General features: G+C 49.3%; 1 protein-coding gene across 1 annotated transcript; it reads left to right on the forward strand.

Moving 5' to 3' along the window:
- The first annotated feature begins 17601 nt into the window (after positions 1–17601).
- On the forward strand, positions 17602–20673 carry LOC149348276 (uncharacterized). The gene is made up of 2 exons (XM_089541713.1): positions 17602–18279; positions 18890–20673. The coding sequence occupies exons 1-2, from the start codon at positions 17602–17604 to the stop codon at positions 19475–19477; spliced, it is 1266 nt and encodes a 421-aa protein (XP_089397839.1). The 3' UTR covers positions 19478–20673.
- Positions 20674–23962: the final 3289 nt, after the last annotated feature.

Consider the following 23962-nt stretch of genomic DNA (forward strand, 5'->3'; position numbering starts at 1 on the left):
ACACATTGGTCGCGACGCCTCGCGCGACGGCGCGAGCTGGGGCCCCGTTTCTCCTATGTCGTTACGTCACGCATCACGTGGTCCTCCTTGGTCGCGACGGCGCGAGCTGGGCCCCCGTTTCTCATCTGCTGTGACGTCACGCACCACGTGGTCATCCGTGGTCACGACGCCTCGCGCGACGGCGCGAGTTGGGCCCCCGTTTTTCATCTGCTGTGACGTCACGCATCACGTGGTATGACATGGAGGTCACGAAAGGTCAATCGTAACGACACCGCCGCGCTCGAGGAGCTGGGTTGGGCTATTCTAGTATGCTTCGCAAAAAATACCAAAAAGAAGCTCGCAGGTGCTCGGGCCGCAACCCCCGCCACGTCAACGGCCTCACCCATGGGGGGAAAGGGGATTTTTTTTTCTGTACATGCACCGTTCACCGCGTGCACCAGGATCACCGGCAGCACCAGTCGCCTTCCCCCACGATCTAACCGGGGGTGCTCCCTGATGAACCGACACACGCAGTTAGCACCGGGATGGAGCAGAGTTAGCGAGCTTCCCCAAGCGTTGACTCCCACGGGGGGGGGGGGGGGGGGGGGGACGCTTGTACCCATTTCCACAGGGCCGGTGAGTACCCGGGGCGGGGATCGAACCCCCATCCTCCTGAAGCAGGGCACAGCGATCAAGCCACTACGCCACGACTGCGGTGAGTGCTCCGTCTTACACCTCAGCCCTTGCACCTTGATAGCATCGACGAGGTAAACATTTCCGTTGTTATTTTCCTTTTCCTTTGATAAGCGTCATCCACTTCTTGCTAGTCATCATTAGGAGTCACATCTCTGTGTAGCCCGTCCGAGATAACACACTGCCGCCGGTTGGAAACACACAGCCGCTTGTACTGAATAGTCGTGCCGATTTTTTTTCGCTTTTATTTGTTACTGAAGCGACTCATGCCCAGTATATTTGCAAAATTATCCTCATAGCTTATCTTTTGACCTCGTAATGAATAAATCTGGTCTGCTGCCATAGTTGTGAAATTGCGGTTGACGTAAAGACCAGGAAATCTTGCAAACAGGAAGCCACGTCTAATTGACATAGGTCGCGAAGGCGGGGCTCGATAGCGATCTACGACCTAGTGCCAGCGACATCAACTGGTTGGTGTGAACGACACAAAGAACGGAAAAACACATTGTTAAATATTTATGATCTTTCACTACTTCAGACACCGCTATAGTTACCGGTTTTGAAGATGTTTTAGTTGTGTACGTTTGGTTGGAGAGCACAGCATTTTTTGTGCGAAAAAAATTATTTCGCATGCCCTCACAGCAGAGGGCAGCGCTTATGTCATCCACACATTGATTATTGAGCGGCTTGCTTGCCGCTTTCAGCCGGTAGGTGCCGACCTTCATCAGCGTGTTTCGTCATCCTGAGACTTTGTTTTTTATTCGAGTAGTCTGCCGTGAGGTATAAGTTGAGAAAAGGGGGATTGGAATGTTGGTTACATAAAGTTTTATGAATGAGTGTGGACCAGTTTCGGCGAGGTAGTCGCATAGGCTGCTGGTGAAGTGATTGTCCATAGTCCACTTCACATACCCCCTCCCGGTTCCACCACAGGCCGACCTGCCTGAGGAGCCGTTTTCTAATAGGGGCCGTCGCTGGGCAAGTCCACATCAGGCGCCGCACATCACAAATTTCCGGGGAAGCGCCGCAGTGGGGGCACCTGTCAGTTGCTGGCAGATCTTTATCACGCCACCTTCGTTGCGTGAGGCCTTTTAATGGTGTTAATTTCAAGTGATCGCCATGCCAGCCACAGTTCAGTCGTACAGCTTTGACGCTGCTGCCTTCGGAAAGACGGCGTGGTTCGAGATGAAGAGCGCAGGCCTGTGGTACAGCATGCGAATAGTTGGGGCTCTGTAGAAAAGTGCCAAAGTGTTAACTGCTCCCCTTGCACCATAACGCAACGGTTGAATGCTATACAGTCTCTTTTGTGCTGTGGCACACCCCTCCACTGTGTGCCTATACAAATCAGGAAGATGTTTTGTAAAGTCTGTGTGGGCGGTGTCAGATGTGACCTTCGCATGATCGCTTGGTAGTTGGTACGAATGCGCATGTTCTGTACTAAATTCCGCTAATTTTCTTTCGCCAGCAGTGGGACTGTATGATTTCTGCTTTCCGTTGACCGCACTGAGGGAAATATTTAATTAGAATTATTTGCGTTCCCGGAGAAGAAATGATACGATAAGCGTGCACTTGGCTGTAGTTTGAAGGACGTGTACGCTTTGTATCCCTCTAAATAATAGGGAATGCTTTGATAGTTGAAAAATCTGTAGCTATATTTTATGAAAACGCAGAGTGAATGCTAGCTTGCACGCTTACCTACACACATGTTACTGACCACTGAAAATTACCTGTAAAGCTCCGCCTTATAGGTATGAGGCACGACGCGACAGTGCTAATGCCTATTTATGCCGAATTGGTCATTCCCTGCATTCACAGGTAGCTACCAGTTCTCATACCACTCCTGGATTAAAGGTTCAGCTACTAAGTGGTGCATTGCTTCCCTGCGATGACATGTTCTGCCACCAGTGGGACTCGTCGACACCAGGCTGCTCTTCCCGAGAAGCCCCTCGCGACCCACCTGCCACTGTGGGCAGCTTGCTCACAATTTGTTGGAAAGGTAGTGGTTACGTCAGGACGTGCCATGGCTTTAAATTTTATGCGAAGCATATTACTAGAGGTACACTACAGCCCTTCGCCGTGGTTACGCGCCGTGCAAACCACGTGACACGTGACGTCACGACAGATGAAGATGAGGGTCCACCTCGCGCCGTCGCTGTGGTTGCACGCCGTGCAGACCACGTGGTACAGTGACGACACAGCACGTGACATACCGCGTGACACATGACGTCACGACAGATCTCCGTCACGCGCTGGGAGAGAGAGAACGATGCCATCGCCCAGACACCGGAATGTCCTCGAGCGGCATTCCCGCGCATTTCGAACGCGCGTTCACACTCGGTGTAGGTGAAACGCTCGCTCCACCGGGCAGGCGGACGCGGCTTCCGTGGCAATCCAGGCGCCCACCCAACGCGCGTCTCGGGGTTAGTCGGCGTTCCGCTGTAGCCATGCCGTTGTCTTCCCCCACGACGAAGGCTTCTAGTGGTTGTATTAAAATGATCAAGTATTCAACCAAGGAAAGCCATGTATTAACAAGCCTAGCCATCAATATGCTTCGCATCTGACCAGGGTTAACCAAGTTAAGCCTCAGCCACTTTTTTGTTAAGTTCGCTGCAAAGCATCAAAAAATATCCTAACAATATATATATATATATATATATATATATATATATATATATATATATATATATATATATATATATATATATATATATAGTAAGAACGTAGACCAACGTTTGAAACGCTTCAAACAATTTATTGACGTTTCGACCGTGGAACGGCCTTCGATTCTGACGAAGGCCGTTCCACGGTCGAAACGTCAATAAATTGTTTCAAGCGTTTCAAACGTTGGTCTACGTTCTTACTACTACATACCGTGCCAAGATTTTCCCTTTTTTGCTGCATTATATATATATATATATATATATATATATATATATATATATATATATATATATATATATATATATATATATATATATATATATTGTTACAGGTTCTATGTACAAATACTATTTACAAGGCAGGTCGAGAAGGGCCTGGTGCGCCGGCGGCAGGATACTGGACTTTCTCTTCTTCTTCCAGCCGCCGCACGTCGTCTTTGTTCCTCAGAGCCCATGCGCAGCACGTGACATTTCCCCGTTCGCAGACGAAGCCCTCTGGGCCAGTCAATCAATCGGGGTCCCGAGAGTGGAATGGCTTCAGCCGTGCGACATGCACGACCTGGGTTGTCCTTGAGCGGCGTCCTTGCGTTGATTGGGGAGAGATGACATAGTTGAGGTCATTGAGGCGAGCAACAACGATGAACGGGCCTGTGTAGTGGGATAGCAGCTTTTCTGATAAACCACGCTTGCGTAGGGGCGTCGACAACCATACAACGTCACCGGGCAGGTAGGAGACATCCTTGCGCCGGCGGTCATAACGCTGCTTAGAGCGATGCTGTGATGCCAAGGTGCGTATCCGGGCAATCCGACGGGCTTCTTCAGCGCGACAGAGTGTTGGCAATAGAAGGCTCGGTGTCGAGAGAGAAAGGTAAGATGCTGTCGTGGGAGCTTCGAGGCGGACGGGCATAAAGAAGGAAGAATGGGCTGTAACCAGTTATTTCATGCCTCGACGTGTTATAGGCGTATGTAATGAGGGGAAGCGCGTCGTCCCAGTTCTTATGGCGGGAATCGACATACATGGCCAGCATGGTCGTGAGTGTCCGATTGGTACGTTCAACCAGTCCATTTGTCTGGGGGTGGTATGGCGTCGAGTGGCGAAAATGGCATGAACTAAGACGCAGAAGCTCTTCCACAACGTCTGCCGTAAACTGGCGACCGCGGTCACTGATAACAACTCGAGGAGGTCCATGCCGGAGGATGACAGCACGAAGAAGGAAGAGCGAGACCTCAGAAGCGGTGGCGCAAGGTAGGGCAGTGGTCTCACAGTAACGGGTCAGGTGATCAACGCAGACTATAATCCAGCGGTTACCGTTGGACGAGCGGGGAAACGGGCCGAGCAGATCGAGTCCAACTTGTTCATATAGCGTGCTTGGAGGTGGCACAGGATGCAGGCGTCCAGGCAAAGAAGTCTGGGAAACTTGAACCGCTGACACTGCACGTAGGTGGCCACGTAGCGCTGAACCATGTGACGCATTTTGGGCCAGTAAAAACGTTATTTGATGCGGTTAAGGGTCCTGGCAAACCCCAAGTGCCCAGCCGTGACGTCATCGTGCATTGCCTGCAGAACAGAGGACTACAGAGTAGCCGGAACGACGAGGAGAAAGCGCGCACCTCCAGGCGAGTAATTCGTTCTATAGAATAAACCGTCGCGAATGCAGAAAGGGCTTGCGGATGTCGGGTCACGGGCTTCGGCAAAAAGCGGCGTCAAGTGCTGATCCTTGCGTTGTTCCGTCTGGAAAGTGCCAAGATCTGCAAACTCTTGGGAAACGGCAGCCAGATAGCCGTCGAAGTTTTCATCATCGGAAGTAGTAACCGTGAGCGGCAGCCGCGAGAGGCAATCTGCATCGGCGTGTTGGCGGCCACTTTTGTAAGACACTTTGAAGTTAAACTCTTGGAGGCGTAACGCCCAGCGGGCCAACCGACCGCAGGGGTCGCGTAGTTTGACCAGCCAGCACAGAGAGTGATGGTCTGTGACGACTGTAAAAGCACTTCCATAAAGGTACGAACGAAACCATTGTACGCCGAAAAAAACGGCGAGACATTCTTGCTCTGTTACAGTGTAATTGCGTTCGGACTTGCTGAGGGTGCGACTTGCATAAGCGACAACGTGTTGATTGCCCTCATGGCGTTGGATAAGCACAGCACCCACGCCGATGCCGCTGGCGTCAGTGTGGAGTTCAGTCGGTGCTGTCGGGCAGAAATGACGGAATATTGGCCGCGAGGTGAGGAGAAATTTGAGATGCCGAAACGCGGAGTCGCATTCGGGAGTCCAGTGGAAAGGGGTGTCTTTCTGCAGGAGACTTGTAAGCGGGTAGGCTAAATCAGAAAACTTGGGAACGAAACGCCGAAAATATGAGCAAAGTCCTAGGAAACTCCTGACCTATTTCGCTGACTTGGGTTCTTTGACACTGCTTACAGCTTCAACCTTCTGTGGGTCGGGTCTGACGCCATCCTTGTCAACGAGATGACCAAGCAGAGTAATTTGGCGTTCACCGAAGCGACACTTCTTCGAGTTCAGCACGAGGCCCGCTCTCTCTATGCAGTCTAGGACAATGGCTAAGCGGCTGTTATGTTCGGCGAAGGTCCTACCAAAAATAACAACACCGTCCAGATAACACATGCAAACTTGCTACTTCAGGCCACGTAAAAGCGTATCCATAAATCGTTCAAAAGTGGCAGGAGCGTTGCAAAGGCCGAAAGGCATAACATTAAATTCATACAACCCGTCAGGTGTCACGAATGCTGTATTCTCTTTGTCTTGCGGGTGCATCGGGATCTGCCAGTACCCGGACCGTAGATCCACCCTGGAAAAGTAGGAGGCTGAGTGGAGGCAGTCAATTGCATCATCAACGCGCGCGAGCGGGTAAACATCCTTCTTTGTGACAGTGTTAAGCCGGCGGTAGTCGACACAAAATCGCCAAGTGCCATCTTTCTTTTTGACAAGGATCACTGTAGCAGCCGACGGGCTTGAAGATTCCTGAATGATGCCGCGGTGCAACATGTCACGAACTTGTTCATCGATTATATGACGTTCGGAAGGCGAGACGCGGTATGGCTTCTGTCGAATCGGCTGTGCAGATCCAGTATTGATCATGTGATGGGTACGGGAAGCTGGAATCGGCGGTGGTTGGTCGCAACCAAAGTCAAACACGTCCGCATGCCTCACAAGAACGGCCATTAGTACCTGGCGGTCGCTAGTGGGTAGGGATTTGTTGACCATGGCTAGGAATTGAGAGTCGCTCAGACCCTGGCGTCTAGTTGGACGAGACACGTTGTCAGTGATCGCGGCAACAGGTACAGAAAAACGTTCTTCAAAGCCAGCAAGTTTTAAACCACATGGCAATACTGCAGGTTCGTTGGAATGATTGACAGTCCAAAGAGTGGCATGGCCCTTGGTCACATGGACGACGCTGCGGGGTACTAGCACACTTTTCTTTGCACAGTTAAGGGAACAAGGTTCCACCACAGCATCGAAGGCACCAGAAATCGTGCTCGAGGACACAACGGGAACGAATATGGCAGACATTGCTGGAACGACGGTATCTTCAGAGAGAGAAAACACTTGGGCAACCACTGGCGAGTCTTCTATGAGAGCTGACCGAAGGCCAGGCCTTAACGATATGCCACCTCTGCGGAAGTCGAGAGTAGCGCCGCACTGGTGCAAAAAGTCAATACCGAGGATGATGTCATGCGTAGAACGAGGGAGCACCGTGAATTCAGTTCGGAACATGTGGCCAGCGATCACTACATTCACAAAATAAATACCAATCGGAACCAATGATTCTCCCCCTACACCCCGGAATATAACAGCACGATCCCAAGCGAACATTATTTTACGACCCAGACGGTTCTTGAAAGTTGAACTCATCACTGACACCGTGGCAGCAGTGTCCACTCAGGCCATGACGCAAATACCGTCCACTAAAACTTCAAGGCGGTTCCTTAACATAACAATGGGCAGAGGAATTGGCACTATCGATGATCCGGCGACCGCACCTCCATCGGCCGCACACGCTAGTTTCCCGGGGACGGTGGGGAACGACGTTGGGGAGAAGGCGAGCGGCGAGAGCGGTGCGGAGGTGGAGTCAGACTTCGGTCAGAGGCAGGGGAGTCGTTCCGTGGTGGCGCGTAACTGGATGGGCGCTGAAACGATGTGAAGACACGGTCATGAACATGCGCATTGAAACTCGGGCGAGGGTACGACCATTGGCGCTGGGAGCGGGAAAACTGGCCCCGGCGACGGCAGAATCTAGAGATGTGACCGATCATACCACAGCGGTAACAAAGTGGTGGGTCGGGGGGGCACTCGGGATAACACTCCTCGTAGCCAGTGTCGAAACGACCATCGTACTCCGGCTGCCGCAGGTGGCGTTGCGGACGAGCTAGCGCCCTGGGGCCGGGGCGGGTGATCTGGGGAGCGTCGCTGTAATCAATGCGAGTAGCACTGGTAGGGGCCTGGCCAGACAAACTCCAAGGGGAGGAGCGGTAGGCGGGAGCCGCCTGCAGAGAACAGCTCTCATACGGGACCTCACTGCGGCGCGCAAGATCTTGATGCCGGGAGAGTTCGGCACGCACGATTTGACGAATGACGTCAGGGAGAGTCGCCGCATTCACAGGCTCGTGGAAATCCACGCTGGCGACGGTGGTGACGTTAGGCAGGCGACCGAACTTGGGAGTAATTCGACGCAGTTTTAGAGCTTCAAAGGTGCGGCAGTGCTTGATGATATCCGTGGGCGAGTCTAAATTTTCTTTACTAATAAGAAAGCTGTAGACGTCCTCTGCGATGCCCTTGAGGAGATGAACAACGCGATCTTCGTCGGATATACTGGGATTAACGACTTTGCACAGCTTCAAGACCTCTTCTATGTAAGTCGTGCAGGTCTCTCCAGGCACTTGCGCTCTCTGAAGCAAAGACTGCTCAGCGCATTTTCGTTTGGCAACGGTATCCCCGAAGTAGCTGCGGAGCTCTTCCATGAAGCGGTCCCAACTCGTTATTGATGCCTAATGGTTTTCGAATCAAGTTAGCGCGGTGCCATCGAGAAAGAAGACGGCATTGGCCAGCTGAAGAGTGGCATCTCAGCCGTTGTATTTGCTCACCCGCTTGTAATTGGTGAGCCAATCATCCACGTCTTCGCCAGCCTTCCCGGAAAACGTCCGCGGCTCACGGTAGTGCTGCCAAGCGGGCGTTGCTGCGCCGGTCGGACGTGCCTCGGCTTCCTTGGGCATTTGCACGGGTAACGGTGGCAATCCGGCGATTCTTCGGCTGCAGCGGTTGCGAGAGGGGTCCGTGGTGATCGACCCAGCACCTGCACCACACTGTTACAGGTTCTATGTACAAATACTATTTACAAGGCAGGTCGAGAAGAGCCTGGTGCGCCGGCGGCAGGATACTGGACTTTCTCTTCTGCTTCCAGCCGCCGCACGTCTTCTTTGTTCCTCAGAGCCCATGCGCAGCACGTGACAATATATATATATATATATATATATATATATATATATATATATATATATATATATATATATATATATATATATATATCTGTGGCTGTTGGCTTCTCTCCTATATATATATATATATATATATATATATATATATATATATATATATATATATATAGCACAATAAGGTAAACGTACTTGGTTGCTAGTTTAAAATAAGATGCGAAATTGAGAAACGCTTCGTTTATTGGGAGTCGACGTTTCGGACAGAGCCTGTCCTTTTTCAAGACTGAAAAAGGACAGGCTCTGTCCGAAACGTCGACTCCCAATAAACGAAGCGTTTCTCAATTTCGCATCTTATATATATATATATATATATATATATATATATATAACACAAAAAGATAAACGTACTTGCTTGCTGGAGGTGAAATGTGAAATTGAGAAACGCTTCTTCTAAGTAAACATTTATTGCTAGTCGACGTTCCGGACAGAGCCTGTCCTTTTTCAAAAGGACAGGATCGTCGGCTAGCAATAAATGTAAATGTTTACCTAAAAGAAGCGTTTCTCAATTTCGCATGTTCAACAATCTCCGGCTTTCTGCACAAAAGATAATCGACCGTCCGTGAAAAAAAAAAAAAAATACCTGTTCCGCCATCCACATGTTTAATAGGACAACTCCGACACACAGCTTAACGAAGAAATCTTTCACAAAACCTGTACACGAATTCGCTTTAGACGCTTCAATACATTTTGCCCGGTTCAAGAGAAAAAATGACTGATGCATAGGAACACAAGAACTTCACTGGGAACTGGGAACAGGAACATCAACAAGATATCCACAAGGATGTGTTTTGGTAACGCTGGTTATATATTCCGTTGAGAATAGGGCACATAAGAAAGAGGTTGATAGGAAAATTTCGCCAAAAAAATCACCATACGATCAACCAGTAACATGAACGACAGTTCATACATCAAACGTCGGTAAAGCTCATGCCAACCGAACTTGACAAAGCGCGCGCAGAAGCGGATCCTTCACACATCGCAAGATGAACCGGTTAACAACTTGACGCTAGAGTAAAGAAAGGCCATCAGAGCGTACACAGCGTAAAAGATTCTTTCGACTTTCTCTCTCTTAAGATGAAGCCAGCCCCAAACACTGCGGAGGTAATGTGTAGCTCTTGTATATCAATCCTTGAACAGCGCCAGACCTGCAGCACATTCAACACTTTCCTGACAATAAAAAACAAAAAAGTACACGCAGCTGCGTGAGCGAACTCTGACATTTGTTTTCTCAGAGTCTCCTACTTCTCTGTAGGACGCAATGCTTTTTTGGAACGCCCGAGAGCTTGTGATATATAACAGGAATTATTCCACTCTGTCTCCTGTCGGGTAGAAAAACTACAGCCACTTTTTAGTGGTACCTATGAGAAATTTACACTAAAGTGTTGGAACATTACACACGCTTTGACTGGGCAGTAGGACTCAATTCATGCTGTAATACCACTCAAGTAGCGTCATTTTGACACACTGCTGGTTCTTCATGATCTAGCGTCGCTTCACATGAGGCGCTACAGTAAGCGCAACGTTTAGCATATTTAAGTAATTCATTGCAAACGAGCCCCAAATCATCGACTGTCACCAAGTCAATATTCCCTCGAAACATTCACAGTGTCTGGAGATGTTCATATTAAGCATAAAACCTTAAACACGGACCTGTCATAACTACTCCCATAAATTGTCAGGTCATATCATTACATATAAAAGTTAAAAAAAAGTATTTCACAAAAGCAGGGAAACTTTTGTCGGAACAGTGCTAGATTATGACAAGCAGAAAAAAGGAACTTAGAGTGACAATGATATTTGTAATTTCTGTCATGAGAGTTTTGCAAAAAAATTTCATTTTGCCTAGCACCATCTCTAGGCCTTTGAGGGCAGCGACTTATAAGCACGCGGAATGCACGTAAGCCGTTCCAAAATGTCAATATTAGGAAAAACTCGGGGCTTACATACGACTGGAAAAGGAAGGTCTATAATATTAAAATGCTCACGACAAAGAAAAAGCCTGGCTACATAATACACAGAGAAAAAATAAGCAGAAGAAGATCGCAGGTGCTCGGGCCGCAACCCCTGCCACGTCAACGGCCTCACCCATGGGGGAAAGGGGATTTTTTTTTTTTTTGTAAATACACCAGGCACCGCGTGCACCCGGATCACCGGGAACACCTGTCGCCGTCCCCCACGATCTATCCGGGGGTGCTCCCTGATGAACCGACACACGCAGTTAGCACCGGGATGGAGCAGAGTTAGCGAGCTTCCCCCAAGCGTTGACTCCCACAGGCGGGACGCTTGTACCCATTTCCACAGGGCCGGTGGGTACCCGGGGCGGGGATCGAACCCCCATCCTCCCGAAGCAGGGCACAGCGATCAAGCAACTACGCCACGACTGCGGTGAGTGCTTCGTCTTACACCTCAGCCCTTGAACTTTGATGGCATCGACGAGATAAACATTTTCACTGTTATTTTCCTTTTCCTTAGATAAGCGTCATCCACTTCTTGCTAGTCATCATTACGAGTCACAACTCTGTCTAGCCCGTCCGAGATAAAACACTGCCACTAGTTGCAAGTAGACAGCCGCCTACATTGAATACTCGTGCCGCTATTTTTTTTTCGCTTTTATTTGGTAGTGAAGCGACTCAATCTTCCTATGTACATCCAGTGTATTTCAAATATTGTTCTCATCGCTAATCTTCTGACCCCGTAAAGCAATATCCTGCCTGCTACCCTAGTTGCGAAATCGCGGTTGACGCAAAGTGCTGCTGCATAGCGACATTTATGGGAAAACCTGGAAATCTTGCAAACGGGGAGTCAATGTCAACTGACATAAGTCGCGAAGGCGGGGCTCGGCAGCGGTCTACAACCTACTGTCAGCGACATCAACTGGTCGGTGGAACTGAAGCGCCAAGATAGTCGGTGTGAACGGCACAAATAACGGAAAAAAATGTGTTACCTATTTCTTATCTTCCATCACTTCTGACACCGCTGTAGTTACTGGTTTTAAAATGTTTTAGTTTTGTACAATTAGTTGGAAAGCACAACGCTTTTTCAAAAAAAAAAAATCGTTTCGCGTGCCCTTACAGCAGCGGGCAGCGGCTCTTATGCCATCCACCCACCCGCCTCGAATATTGTGCAGCTTGCTTGTCGCTTTCAGCCGCTTGGTGCCGACCTTCATCAGCGTATGTCGTCATCTTGAGACTTCGTTGCCTGAGGGCTGCCCGCCTTTTATCAGTGATAATTTCGAGTGATTGCCATGCCAGCCACTGTTCCAGTCGTACAGTTTCGACACCACTGCCTTCGGAAAGTCGGTGTGGTTCGAGACAAGAGCGCACAGCACGCGAATAGCTTGGGCTCTGTAGAAAAGTGTCAAAGCGATAATTGCTCCCCTGGCACCGTATTGCAACGGTAGGCTGTTTCTTTTGTTGCGAAAGCAACACTACGCGAGTCGCCGAGCCATTTCGCGGAGCTGTCGAAAGGCCATACTGCGCATGCGCGAGGAGCAGTGACGTCACACGGCGCACAGCTGGCGCGCCGCCGCCGTCGATGCGCGGGTGACTCAGAGGTGCCGCCGCCGCGCTAGCGTGCCGGGGCCGCCGCTGCTGCCGCGCGCTCTCCATCGACTCTCTCTCTGTCCTCGTTGCTTTCGCAATCCTCCAGGTTTAACCAGAGCTATACCACTAGCAATTTCCAGTGCGTGCCTAATACTAGCCAGGAAGATATAACAACTTTGTGGTAAGTGTGAGATTGGGATTTAACGTCCCAAAGCGAATCAGGCTATGAGGGACGCCGTAGTGAAGGGCTCCGGAAATTTCAACTACCTAGGGTTCTGTAAAGTGCACTGACATCGCACAGTATACGGGCCTCTAGAATTCCGCCTCCATCGAAATTCGGACTTTCGGATGATTGCTTGGTAGTTTGTACGAATGCGCATGTTCCGTACTGAATTTGGTTAATTTTCTGGCACCATCAGTGGGACAGAATGATTTTGCTCTCTGTTGACCGCACTGGGGAAAATATCTAATGAGAATTATTTGTGCTCCTGGTGAAGAAACGATACAACAAGCGTGCACCTGGCTGTAATTTGAAGAACACGCATGCTCTACATCCTTCTAAATAATAGGGGATGCTATGCTAATTGAAAAATCTGTAGCCCTATTTTTTGCAAACACAAAGGGAATACTGCCTTGCACGCTTAGGCTACACACATGTTACTCAGCACTGAAAATTGCAACGGGTAGGATTCTGTAGAGATTGAATTTTGTAGATGTATTGGATGCTGCAATTTAATATCGATTTATTATCATACATTAGAGAAGAGAGTGTTTTGATCGCATTATTGAAAAAGTTTGTCCTCCATATATTCAAATAAGCAGCCGTAGTTTCAATGGAAAAGTACTGCGGTATTTATACCTCTCATATGCCATTTATCCACCGCAGGCAACTAGCTTTGATATCGTCACTATTCACAGTCTGAGTTTTTGTAGTGGTTTACAAAGAATAAAACAAAAAATTTGCATTCTTCCCCAAGTGATTCGTCGCAAACCAGGATGCAGAAAACCGCTCCTAAACAAAAAGCTACAAGTATACCTAACAAAGTACCTCTCAGGCTTTAAGACAAATAGATGGCCCTACAGGTACATCAACACCTTGCAGTTCAGCGTGACAGGCGCGACGGGGTAAAGGTAAAAGACACAACGAGAACTCATTACCGAAAAGAATGGCGTTTGTAATCCGCATTCGTCGTGTCTGCTTTATTCGCCTTGTCTTCTGCGTAGCAAGGAGCCTCAGACATTAGAATATTTATTTTTTTTCCGCTAAAAAAACGCGTGGTTAAACGTCACGGGCTTTTTGTTTTTTAGTCACGACTTCATGGTTTAGTTCGCCACGTCATTAGGAGATGGCGCTGGCTACGCACCATAAGTAGGGTGCCTCGATGCCAGCGCCGCTTTTCAGGGTGGGGACACCCACCCTTTTCGGCGCCATCTTGGTTTTTTCGAATGCGCTGAATGTTTTGTGGCGGCAGGCTATCTATCGGTCAGAGAGAAGGGGACGGGCGTGTAAAGCCAATACCACCGTGATGTAAATGTAAATTTTATTCTCTGCCGCCTGGTTAGCAGTCTGCTTACATAAACAGTTGGTTTCCAAAGACGGTGTGCGACACATGTCCCGTGTACCGTAACCCGAAGGGGGCGATATTTTCTTTTGAGGTTACCCCTTTTTTATGAACATTTTTCACTTGTATGCTTTCCACAAGCATCACTGGAATTATTATTACAATTATTATTACACTTGGATGGAATTTCGCATTCGCAGCGCTTTTAATAATAATTTTTTTCTTATTATAGAATCCTAATCATATTTATGTGACTAGAAGAAATATGACACGTTGCATAAGTAGGCCGACAGCAGTTAAAGTGCCTATTAAAGAGAAAAAAATTACTAAGAACATTTTTCAGCAATCAAACACAATTTATTTGCAATATTAAGTAGTCATTTCACTTCATAAACTCTCAGAAAAGTCATCATCATCATCAGCCTGACTACGCTCACTGCAGGGCATAGGACTCTTCCATGTCTCTCCAATAAACCCTGTCCTTCGCCAGCCGTGGCCACCATATTCCTGCAAATTTCTTAATCTCATACACTGGATCTTAATCTGAATACACTGGATGTATATAGGAAGCTTGAGTCACTTCACTACCAAATAAAAGCGAAAAAACAAAATAGCGGCACGAGTATTCAGTGTAGGCGGCTCTGTGTTTGCAACCAGTGGCAGTCTTTTATCTCGTACCGGCTACACAGCGTTGCGACTCGTAAGGATGACTAGCAGCTGCGTGAGCGAACTCTGACATTTGTGTTCTCAGAGGCTCCTAGTTCTCTGTAGAACGAAATGCTGTTTGTAAAGCCCGAGAGCTTGTGACATATAACAGGAATTATTCAACTCTGTCTCGTGTCCGGTAGAAAAACTACAGCCACTTTTTAGTGGTACCTATGAGAAAATTACACTAAAGTGTTGGAACATTACACACGCTTTTAGTGGGTAGTAGGACTCAATTCATGCTACAATACCACTCAAGTAGCGTCATTTTGACACGCTGCTGGTCCTTCATGATCTAGCGTCGCTTCACATGAGGCGCTACAGTAAGCGCAACGTTTAGCATATTTAAGTTATTCATTGCAAACGAGCCCCAAATCATCGACTGTCACCAAGTCAATATTCCCTCGAACCATTCGCAGTGTCTGGAGATGTTCATATTAAGAATAAAACCTTAAACACGGACCTGTCATAACTACTCCCATAAATTGTCAGGTCATATCATTACATACAAAAGTAAAAAAAAGTATTTCACAAAAGCAGGGAAACTTTTGTCGGAACAGTGCTAGATTATGACAAGCAGAAAAAAAGAACATACAGTGACAATGATATATGTAATTTCTGTCATGAGAGTTTTGCAAAAAAGTTTTTATTTTGCCTAGCACCATCTCTAGGCCTTTGAGGGCAGCGACTTATAAGCGCGCGGAATACACGTAAGCCGTTGGAAAATGTCAATATTAGGAAAAACTCGGGGCTTACATACCACTGGAAAATTAAGGTCTATAATATTAAAATGCTCACGACAAAGAAAAAGCCTGGCTACATAATACACAGAGAAAAAATAAGCAAAAGAAGCTCGCAGGTGCTCGGGCCGCAACCCCTGCCACGTCAACGGCCTCACCCATGGGGGGAAAGGCGATTTTTTTTTTGTATATACACCAGGCACCGTGTGCACCCGGATCACCGGGAACACCTGTCGCCTTCCCCCACGATCAAACCGGGGGTGCTCCCTGATGAACCGACACACGCAGTTAGCACCGGGATCGGAGCAGAGTTAGCGAGCTTCCCCAAGCGTTGACTCCCACAGGCGGGACGCTTGTACCCATTTCCACAGGGCCGGTGGGTACCCGGGGCGGGGATCGAACCCCCATCCTCCCGAAGCAGGGCGCAGCGATCAAGCCACTACGCCACGACTGCGGTGAGTGCTTCGTCTTACACCTCAGCCCTTGAACTTTGATGGCATCGACAAGATAAACATTTTCGTTGTTATTTTCCTTTTCCTTAGATAAGCGTCATCCACTTCTTGCTAGTCATCATCACGAGTCACAACTCTGTCTAGCCCGTCCGCGATAAAACACTGCCACTAGTTGCAAGCACACTGCCGCCTGCACTGAATACTCGTGCCGCTATTTTTTTTTTTCGCTTTTATTTGGTAGTGAAGCGACTCAATCTTCCTATGTACATCCAGTGTATTTCAAAATTATTCTCATCGCTAATCTTCTGACCCCGTAAAGCAAAATCCGGCCTGCTACCCTAGTTGCGAAATGGCGGTTGACGCAAAGTGCTGCTGCATAGCGACATTTATGGGAAAATCTGGAAATCTTGCAAACGGGGAGTGAATGTCAACTGACATAAGTCGCGAAGGCGACGCTCGATAGCGGTCTACAACCTAGTGCCAGCGACATCAACTGCTTGGTGGAACTGAGGCGCCAAATTTGTCGGTGTGAGCGGTACAAATAACCAAAAAAAATATTAAATATTTGCAATCTTTCGCTATTTAAGGCACCGCTACAGTTACTGGTTTAAAAATGTTTTGGTTCTGTACTATTGGTCGGAAATCAAATCGGAAATCTTCTGACTGGTATGGGCACACCGTGGAAATGTCATTCCACAGTTCAAAAGGGACTGTAACAGCCTACCGTTTCAAAGCGTATGCCAGCAGAGCAGTGATCACTTTGACACTTTTCTACAGAGCCCCAACGATTCGCGTGCTGCGCACTCTTCGTCTCGGACCACAGCGGCTTTCCCAAGGCAGCGGCGTCGAAACTTTATGATTAGAACTGTGGCTGGCATTGCGATAACTAGAAATTGACACTGATAAAAGGCGAGCAGCCCTCACGCAACGGAGTCTCAAGATGACGAGGTATGCTGACCAAGGTAGGCACCAGCCCGCTGAAAGCTGCGAGCAAGCCGCAGAATAGTCAAAATGGATGGGTGGATGGCATAAGAGCCGCTGCCCGCTGCTGTAAGGGCACGCGAAATATTTTTTTTTTGAAAATGCGTTGTGCTTTCCAAGCAATTGTACACAACTGAAACATTTTAAAACCAGTAACTAGAGCGATGTTAGAAGTGATAAAAGATAACAGATATTTAACACATTATTTTGCATTATTTGTGCCGTTCACACCGACTATCTTGGAGCTTCATTTCCACCGACCAGTTGATGTCGCTGGCAGTAGTTTGTAGACCGCAACCGAGCCCCGCCTTCGCGACTTATGTCACTTGACATTGACTCCCCGTTTGCAAGGTTTCCAGGCTTTCCCATGACTGTCGCTATGCAGCAGCACTTTGCGTCAACCGTGATTTCGCAACTAGGGTAGCAGGCAGGATTTTTCTTTACGAGGTCAGTAGATTAGCGAAGAGAATAATATTTTAAATACACTGGATGAATATAGGAAGCTTGAGTAGCTTCAGTACCAAATAAAAGCGAAAAAAAAGTGGCACGAGTATTCAGTGCAGGCGGCAGTGTGCTTGCAACCAGTGGCAGTGTTTTATCGCGGACGGGCTAGACAGAGTTGTGACTCGTAATGATGACTAGCGAGAAGTGGATGACGCTTATCTAAGGAAAAGGAAAATAACAACGAAAATGTTTATCTCGTCGATGCCATCAAAGTGCAAGGGCTGAGGTATAGGACGAAGCACTCACCGCAGTCGTGGCGTAGTCGCATTCTGTTTCTGGCCATGCCAGTGAACGGTCGCAGAATCATGAGCTCCGGTGGAGCGGCGATAGCGGCCCTTGCTGGCCGCGGAAACAGGTCCGACATGGAAGCCGATAAGGATTACGAGATTATTTTGCCGAACCTGCCAACAGGACGTGTTGTTCTCAACACCGTGTTTTTGCACGGCGACGTGCGAGCGTTGCCTTACAAGGTCGAAGATTTTCGTGACGCCCTCGCCCAAGCGGGTGCGCTCCCCGACGTAGTGGCGTTGGGGGCGTACCAAATCAACCATGTTTGGGCGGTGACCCTCAACAGCGCTGAAGCAACAAAGCGATTGGCGGCTTTCAAGGAGCTTACAGTTAAAGGACGCCGGTGTCTTATATTCGACCCCGAGGACCAGGTGCTGAAACTGCGGCTACACTGGATGCTGCACGGCGTAGCCGACGAAGATATCCGGACTGCGTTTGCGGCCTTCGGGAACGTCACAGAGGTAACCCGTGAGCGTTGGCGTGTGCAAGGTGTGAAAGAAAAGGGCTCCACCACAAGGATAGTTCTGCTCAAGCTGAAGCCTGGAATGAAGGCGGACGACCTCCCCCACCAGATACGAGTCGCCGGTGAGGTGGCCCTTGTGGTCGTGCCTGGGCGGCCCATGCAGTGCCTGCGTTGTCAGGGCAGCGGACATGTCCGACGTGAGTGCAAGGTACAGGTGCGGCCAGAATAATACGGAGCACAGGAAGGGTCGCGGAGCAGCGGAAACGTGCTTATGCGCGCTGCCTAGCAGTGGCGACAGGAACTATCTTAATTTGGACGCGGCGAGATGGCGCCGGTAGCACGGACCCACTTTTACCGCTGGCCTATCAAAATCATAGCATATAGCATGGAATCCCTTGCTCTATGATCACCTGATACTCTGCTGGCAGCGCCATGCGCTTCGTTGCCCCGTTTCTCACATCGAGGAGCGGCGCGCGCTGTAAACGGGCGCAAGACGGACGTTTTGGCACTACGTGTTATCTCGGCCCTTCAGTCCACGCGGCCACCGCTTTGCACTTTAGTCGACGGCGCGCGACAGCGAGGCTGAAGTGAGCACGCCTGCATGAAGGCAGCACCTGGCGGTATTGCCCGAACCAGTTCAGCATCTTTCGAACAGTGATAACGGCAGGGTTGCAGAAAAGAGGGGAGCTCGGCGGCAGGCACTCTCGCTGCGCGCGGAGAGCCAGGGTTGTCTTTGTTGTGCTGATAGGTGGCGCTTAGATGCTGTTTCTGCTAGCTTGGCCGCCTTTCGCGTGCTCCGTATTATTCTGGCCGCACCTGTACCTCGCTGCTCACGCTGCCGACGTTTCGGACATTCGGAAGATGGGTGTGTCCGCACATACGCTGCCGCAACTGTGCCAGCGCTCAGAGAGGAGACACCGGAAGACATTATGGACGTCGTCGAGGCTGAGGAGGCAGCAAAAGGGACCGATGGTGTCGAAAGCTCTGCGATAGCCCCCACCGTGACAACTCCGACGACCACGGAAAAGGAGGCGGGCGAGGGCGTGAACAAGACACAGGCACTGCCATCCGTTGTTTCGGAGGCGCCTGTGAGCGAGGAAGCGCCCCTTCAAGGGACAAGTGCTCCGGAAACATCGGCGGCTGAGAACACGAATGCGGAAAACGGCGGCCGGTCAACGAGCGCTGGCAGTGCGCCGAAGCGCCCGCACGCCGACGCCGGTGACAGAGCGGATAAGCAGCCCCCTGGCAACGCCGAGGAACCACCAGCGAAAACTGTGCAGGGACGACGACCTTCCTTCAGACCGCAACCTAACGTCGCGACGGGCCGGAGGGCAGCCGAAAACCCGCTCTCGCAGCACGTCCAACCCGATAATTACGATGGCGGCGGGACTTCTGGAAGCGTCTAGCGACGTGCTAGGCGCGAAAGGTAAGCACCATGCTCCCTGCGTCCTTCTAAAGTACGAAAATGGCGATGCAACAGTCACTGAGCGTAGCAACGCTTAACGTCCGTGGGTTTGCATCGAAAAGAAAGCAAAGTCAAGTATACCGTATTTTAACGGACCAGGACGTGGACGTGTTGGCGGTTCAGGAAACCAAAATAGAAGGGGAAGAGGACACGGGGAGCATGGTGCAGCGTTTCACGTCGAGGTACGATGTGGCTGTTAGTCACGAGGTTGGCACATCGGCCGGGTGCCTTCTGTTCGTTAAGAAGTTGCCAGGACTGACAGTGCAAGAAGTGATTTCATGTATGCAAGGTCGCTTTATTGTTTGTGACTTCGTTTTTCATAACAGCGAATGGCGCGTTCTTTGTGTTTATGCACCGAATGCGGCTGATGAAAGGTTAAATTTTTTCGTGAGCATCCAGCGATATCTAAATAGTGGGCGACAACTCGTCGTTATGGGCGATTTCAATTGTGTCTTAAGTGCTCGAGATAAGACAAGTAGCCGCGCCTTTAGAGACGCAAGCACGGATGTTTTGTCGCAGCTAGTTGGCGAATTTGCTCTACATGATGTAGCGGAGTGTTTGGAGGGAGCGCGCAGCGTGAAATACACGCATTTCCAAGGTTCTAGTCATGCCCGGCTCGACCGTATTTATTTATCGTTGGATGCGATTCCGAAATGCAAAAATTATGTCGTTATGCCAGTGTCTTTTTCCGATCACTGTCTTGTGAAATGTACAATCGGCCCTAGAAACCGAAAGAAAAAAATTGTGTGGGGACTGTGGAAGCTAAACACCAAACTCTTAGAAGATGAAGCTTTAGTTGACATAATTGTAGGGAAGCTTAAAGAGATAGAACTACGGCCTTGCACCACCATTGGAGAGCAGTGGGAATGGTGCAAACAAGAAATTAAGATGAAAGCTATAGAAAGAGGCAGTTGTATTCGACATGACGAAAAGCGAGAAGAAGCTTGTTTAAGGGCGACACTAAATCAGTTAATAGCGCACGAGTGCAAAGAGCCAGGGGTCTATAATGACGATATCAGAAAACTGAAAAAGAAAATTGAGTTACTAGATGAAGATCGATATCGAGGAGCGCTCGTTCGCGCCAGGGCCGAAAGATGCGCAGCAGGCGAGACGCCCACTAAACGGGCTCTAGTTGAACGTCTACCTCGAGGGGAAGTCGATACCGGAAAAAACACTCATCAGAATCTTGGGGGTGTGGATACAGTCAAACCAACGCTGCACTCACACTCTCGCCCTACTCAAAGCATCCACTCTACAAGTGGCCCGCATGATCACGCGCATCTCACACAGACGTCATGGCATGCGAGAGGAGGACACACTCAAGTTGGTCAGAAGCCTGGTAGTCAGCCGAGTGACATACAGCCTCCCCTGCTACAATCCCATCAAGAGTGAGGTACAACAGGCGGACGTGATTCTACGCAAAGCGTACAAAACCGCACTCCACCTTCCTCACAGCACTTCAACCGAAAAGCTCCTAGCCCTAGGACTACACAAGACTTTCGATGAATTGAGAGAGGCACAACTAGTCTCCCAACTGCGCAGACTACAACAGACCCCATCTGGCAGGGAGCTCCTAAAGAAACTGGGCCGCGCCGATCAAATTCAAGAAATACAGAGGACAGAAACAATTCCGGACGAATATCGCAACACACTAAAAGTAACGCCAATACCCCGGAACATGGATCCCAACCTACACAAAGCACGCAGAGAGGCAAGGGCTGAATACCTACAAAAGACATTAGCACCCCAAGAAACGACGGTATACGTGGACGCAGCCACGTACACCAGAACAGCGGGGCAGCACAACAGCAATGCGGTAACAACGGTGATTGACTCAACCCTACGCGAGATCACCAGCGCATCACTACAAGACTGTACGGTAGTCGAGGCTGAGGAAGCGGCCGTCGCTCTAGCGGCAGCGGAGGGCTATCGGTCTAAACGGTCTCTAAAAATCCTTAAAGACTCAAACAGCATGCCGCAACTACCTACGCGGCAGAATAGGGCACAGAGCGCTCCGCATACTCCGCTCTGGGGGCCACATAACACAACGACAAACGTACGAAGAACCAATCAGGCATACGATGGTATGGACGCCGGGACATACGGGAGTAACAGGGAACCAAGGGGCGGACAGGATAGCTCGAGGGTACACTTATTACCGAGCATCCAACGTAGGCGACCTCGAGGGGAACGAACCTGTACCCCAAGATTATTCGGCGATACTAAATTATTACAAGGGCTGCAGAAAGCGGTATCCACCACCGGACAACTCCCTTAGCAGAGAGGACTCTGTCGCGTGGAGGCAGCTACAGACGGGCTCCTACCCGAACCTACACGTACTCAACAAAATATATCCAACACAATACAATGACAAATGCCCTTGGTGCCAAGAACCCCCCACGCTGTACCACATAACGTGGGCATGCCAGAGGATAAGCGTGGTACCAGTGATAACAAACCCGAGTGCGGAGCAATGGGAGGGAGTGCTCTCCAGCGATCGCCGGGTCGACCAAGAAGGTCTGATTCGGCGAGCAAAACTGGCAGCAGCATCCAGCGGAGCCCTGGACTAAGGGCAACCGACCTTAGAGCAAGATGGACGAAGCCATCTCAAAACCGCCGAACACAACCGAATCTAGAGCTAATAAAGTTTTCACTCACTCACTCGGTCTCGAGAAAGCGCATGGTCGTCGAAACGACATAGAAGAAATAGAGTGGAACGGCAACGTCGTGACAGATAAAGACGGCATTGCACGTGCGTTTTACGAATACTATCAGCAACTGTTTGCATTTCGCGACATGAACATGGACAGGTTTAAGCGCGTGTTTCTTTCTTCCTTGCCACGACTAGATGCTGACACAACAGAAAGTTTGGAGCTGCCGATTTCCGAACATGGAGTTGAGCGTGCCATTGATAATCTAAATCCAGGGAAGTCGCCAGGGCCTGATGGCTTGAGCGCGGCTTTTTATAAAGCATTTAAAAAAGTGTTGTCCCCATTGTTAGTTGCAGTATTTAACGAAGGCTACGATCTTAACTTGTTGCCGCCTTCTTTTGCGTCGTCACATACTGTACTAATCCCTAAAACAGAACAAACTGAGAAATTGAGATTGGTGACGTCATACAGGCCAATAGCCTTAACAAATGTTGATTACAATATACTAATGAAAGTACTAGCAGCCAGATTACAGACCGTTATTAAGGAGATTGTTGGACCTCAACAGACTTGCGGGATCAAGGGAAGGACCATTGCTACGAACATACATAAGGCGAGATGCGTACTGGAGTGTTGTGATGCAACATGCGGTAGCTTTGCGGTTCTGCAACTCGACCTTGAAAAAGCGTTTGATTGTGTTTCACATGATGCCTTGTTTGCAGTTCTAGATTACATTAATGTGGGTTCTGTTATTAGCGAGGGCGTAGCCTTGGCGTACCGAAACTGCAATACAAGATTAATTGTCAACAAGGAACTTGGTGCACCCGTGAACGTGCGACGTTCGGTGCGTCAGGGTTGCCCCCTCAGCCCGCTTCTGTTCTGCATTTATATTGAAACTTTGTGCTTGTCAATCCTTGAGAATGAATCTGTACAGGGCTTCCAAGTCCACATGACGGAGGTCAAACTTTTGGCGTATGCTGATGACGTAGCCGTCTTCTGTACGAACAGAGAGAGCGTTAGCGTGGCAGTCGAAGCCGTGAAAGATTTCAGCACGACCACCGGTGAATTGGGGAAAGTGTCTAGGGTTTTGGCCCGGAGAGTGGCCATCGACGCCTTACACGTTTGCCAACGTGACTTGGGCCACAACACCGGTTAAGTACTTGGGTGTGCCTCTAGAATGCTATGAAGACAGTGAGCCATTTTGGCGCGATCAAGCCCAAGAAATCCGTGAGAAGGCTGACAAATGGAGCGGTGTGCCGCTGTCTATCTTTGCACGCGCAACGGTGTGTAATCTGTTTTTTTGTTGCCAAGTTGTGGTATGTAATGCAAACGCTTCACTGTTCCAGGTTAAACATTCAGAGGCTGCATCGGGTATTTGTCGCTTTTGTTTGGGCGTCGAATTGGGAACGGTGTAGACGGGATAACTTGTTTCGGCGTATCAAAGACGGGGGTCTTGGGCTAGCACACTTATTCGCCCGACAGCTTGTAAACAGATTCATTTTCTTCCGCGACGTAAATGATCCATTTCTGCGCACTGTTTGCCAAGTAAGGCTCGTGCGGGCGTTGCCAAATTTTGTTCTTGCCACAGAAAGTATGCCAGGGCGCCTTTTTGGTTTTTTAAGAGAAGTCGTAAACAGCGTCAGAATTTTGACAACTCGTTTTTCGATTCAATATTTGTGTTCAGTCAATAGGAAAAAAATGTATAAGGATGTGTGCGATGACTTTTTCTCCGTTCCTGTGTACAGAGCCTTGTACAACGGCTATCCGGGTCAAGA

Source organism: Amblyomma mixtum, chromosome 4 (genome assembly GCF_055824585.1).
Source record: "Amblyomma mixtum isolate Tamu chromosome 4, ASM5582458v1, whole genome shotgun sequence".
Classification (NCBI taxonomy): Eukaryota; Metazoa; Arthropoda; class Arachnida; order Ixodida; family Ixodidae; genus Amblyomma; species Amblyomma mixtum.

What these genes read in the sequence shown, in the direction of transcription:
- LOC149348276 (XM_089541713.1), top strand. Translation starts at nt 17,602, where the DNA reads ATGCCAGTGAACGGTCGCAGAATCATGAGCTCCGGTGGAGCGGCGATA. An exon ending in ATGTCCGACGTGAGTGCAAG is followed by an intron (nt 18,280 to 18,889) that starts GTACAGGTGCGG and finishes CTGGCCGCACCT; the next exon opens with GTACCTCGCTGCTCACGCTG.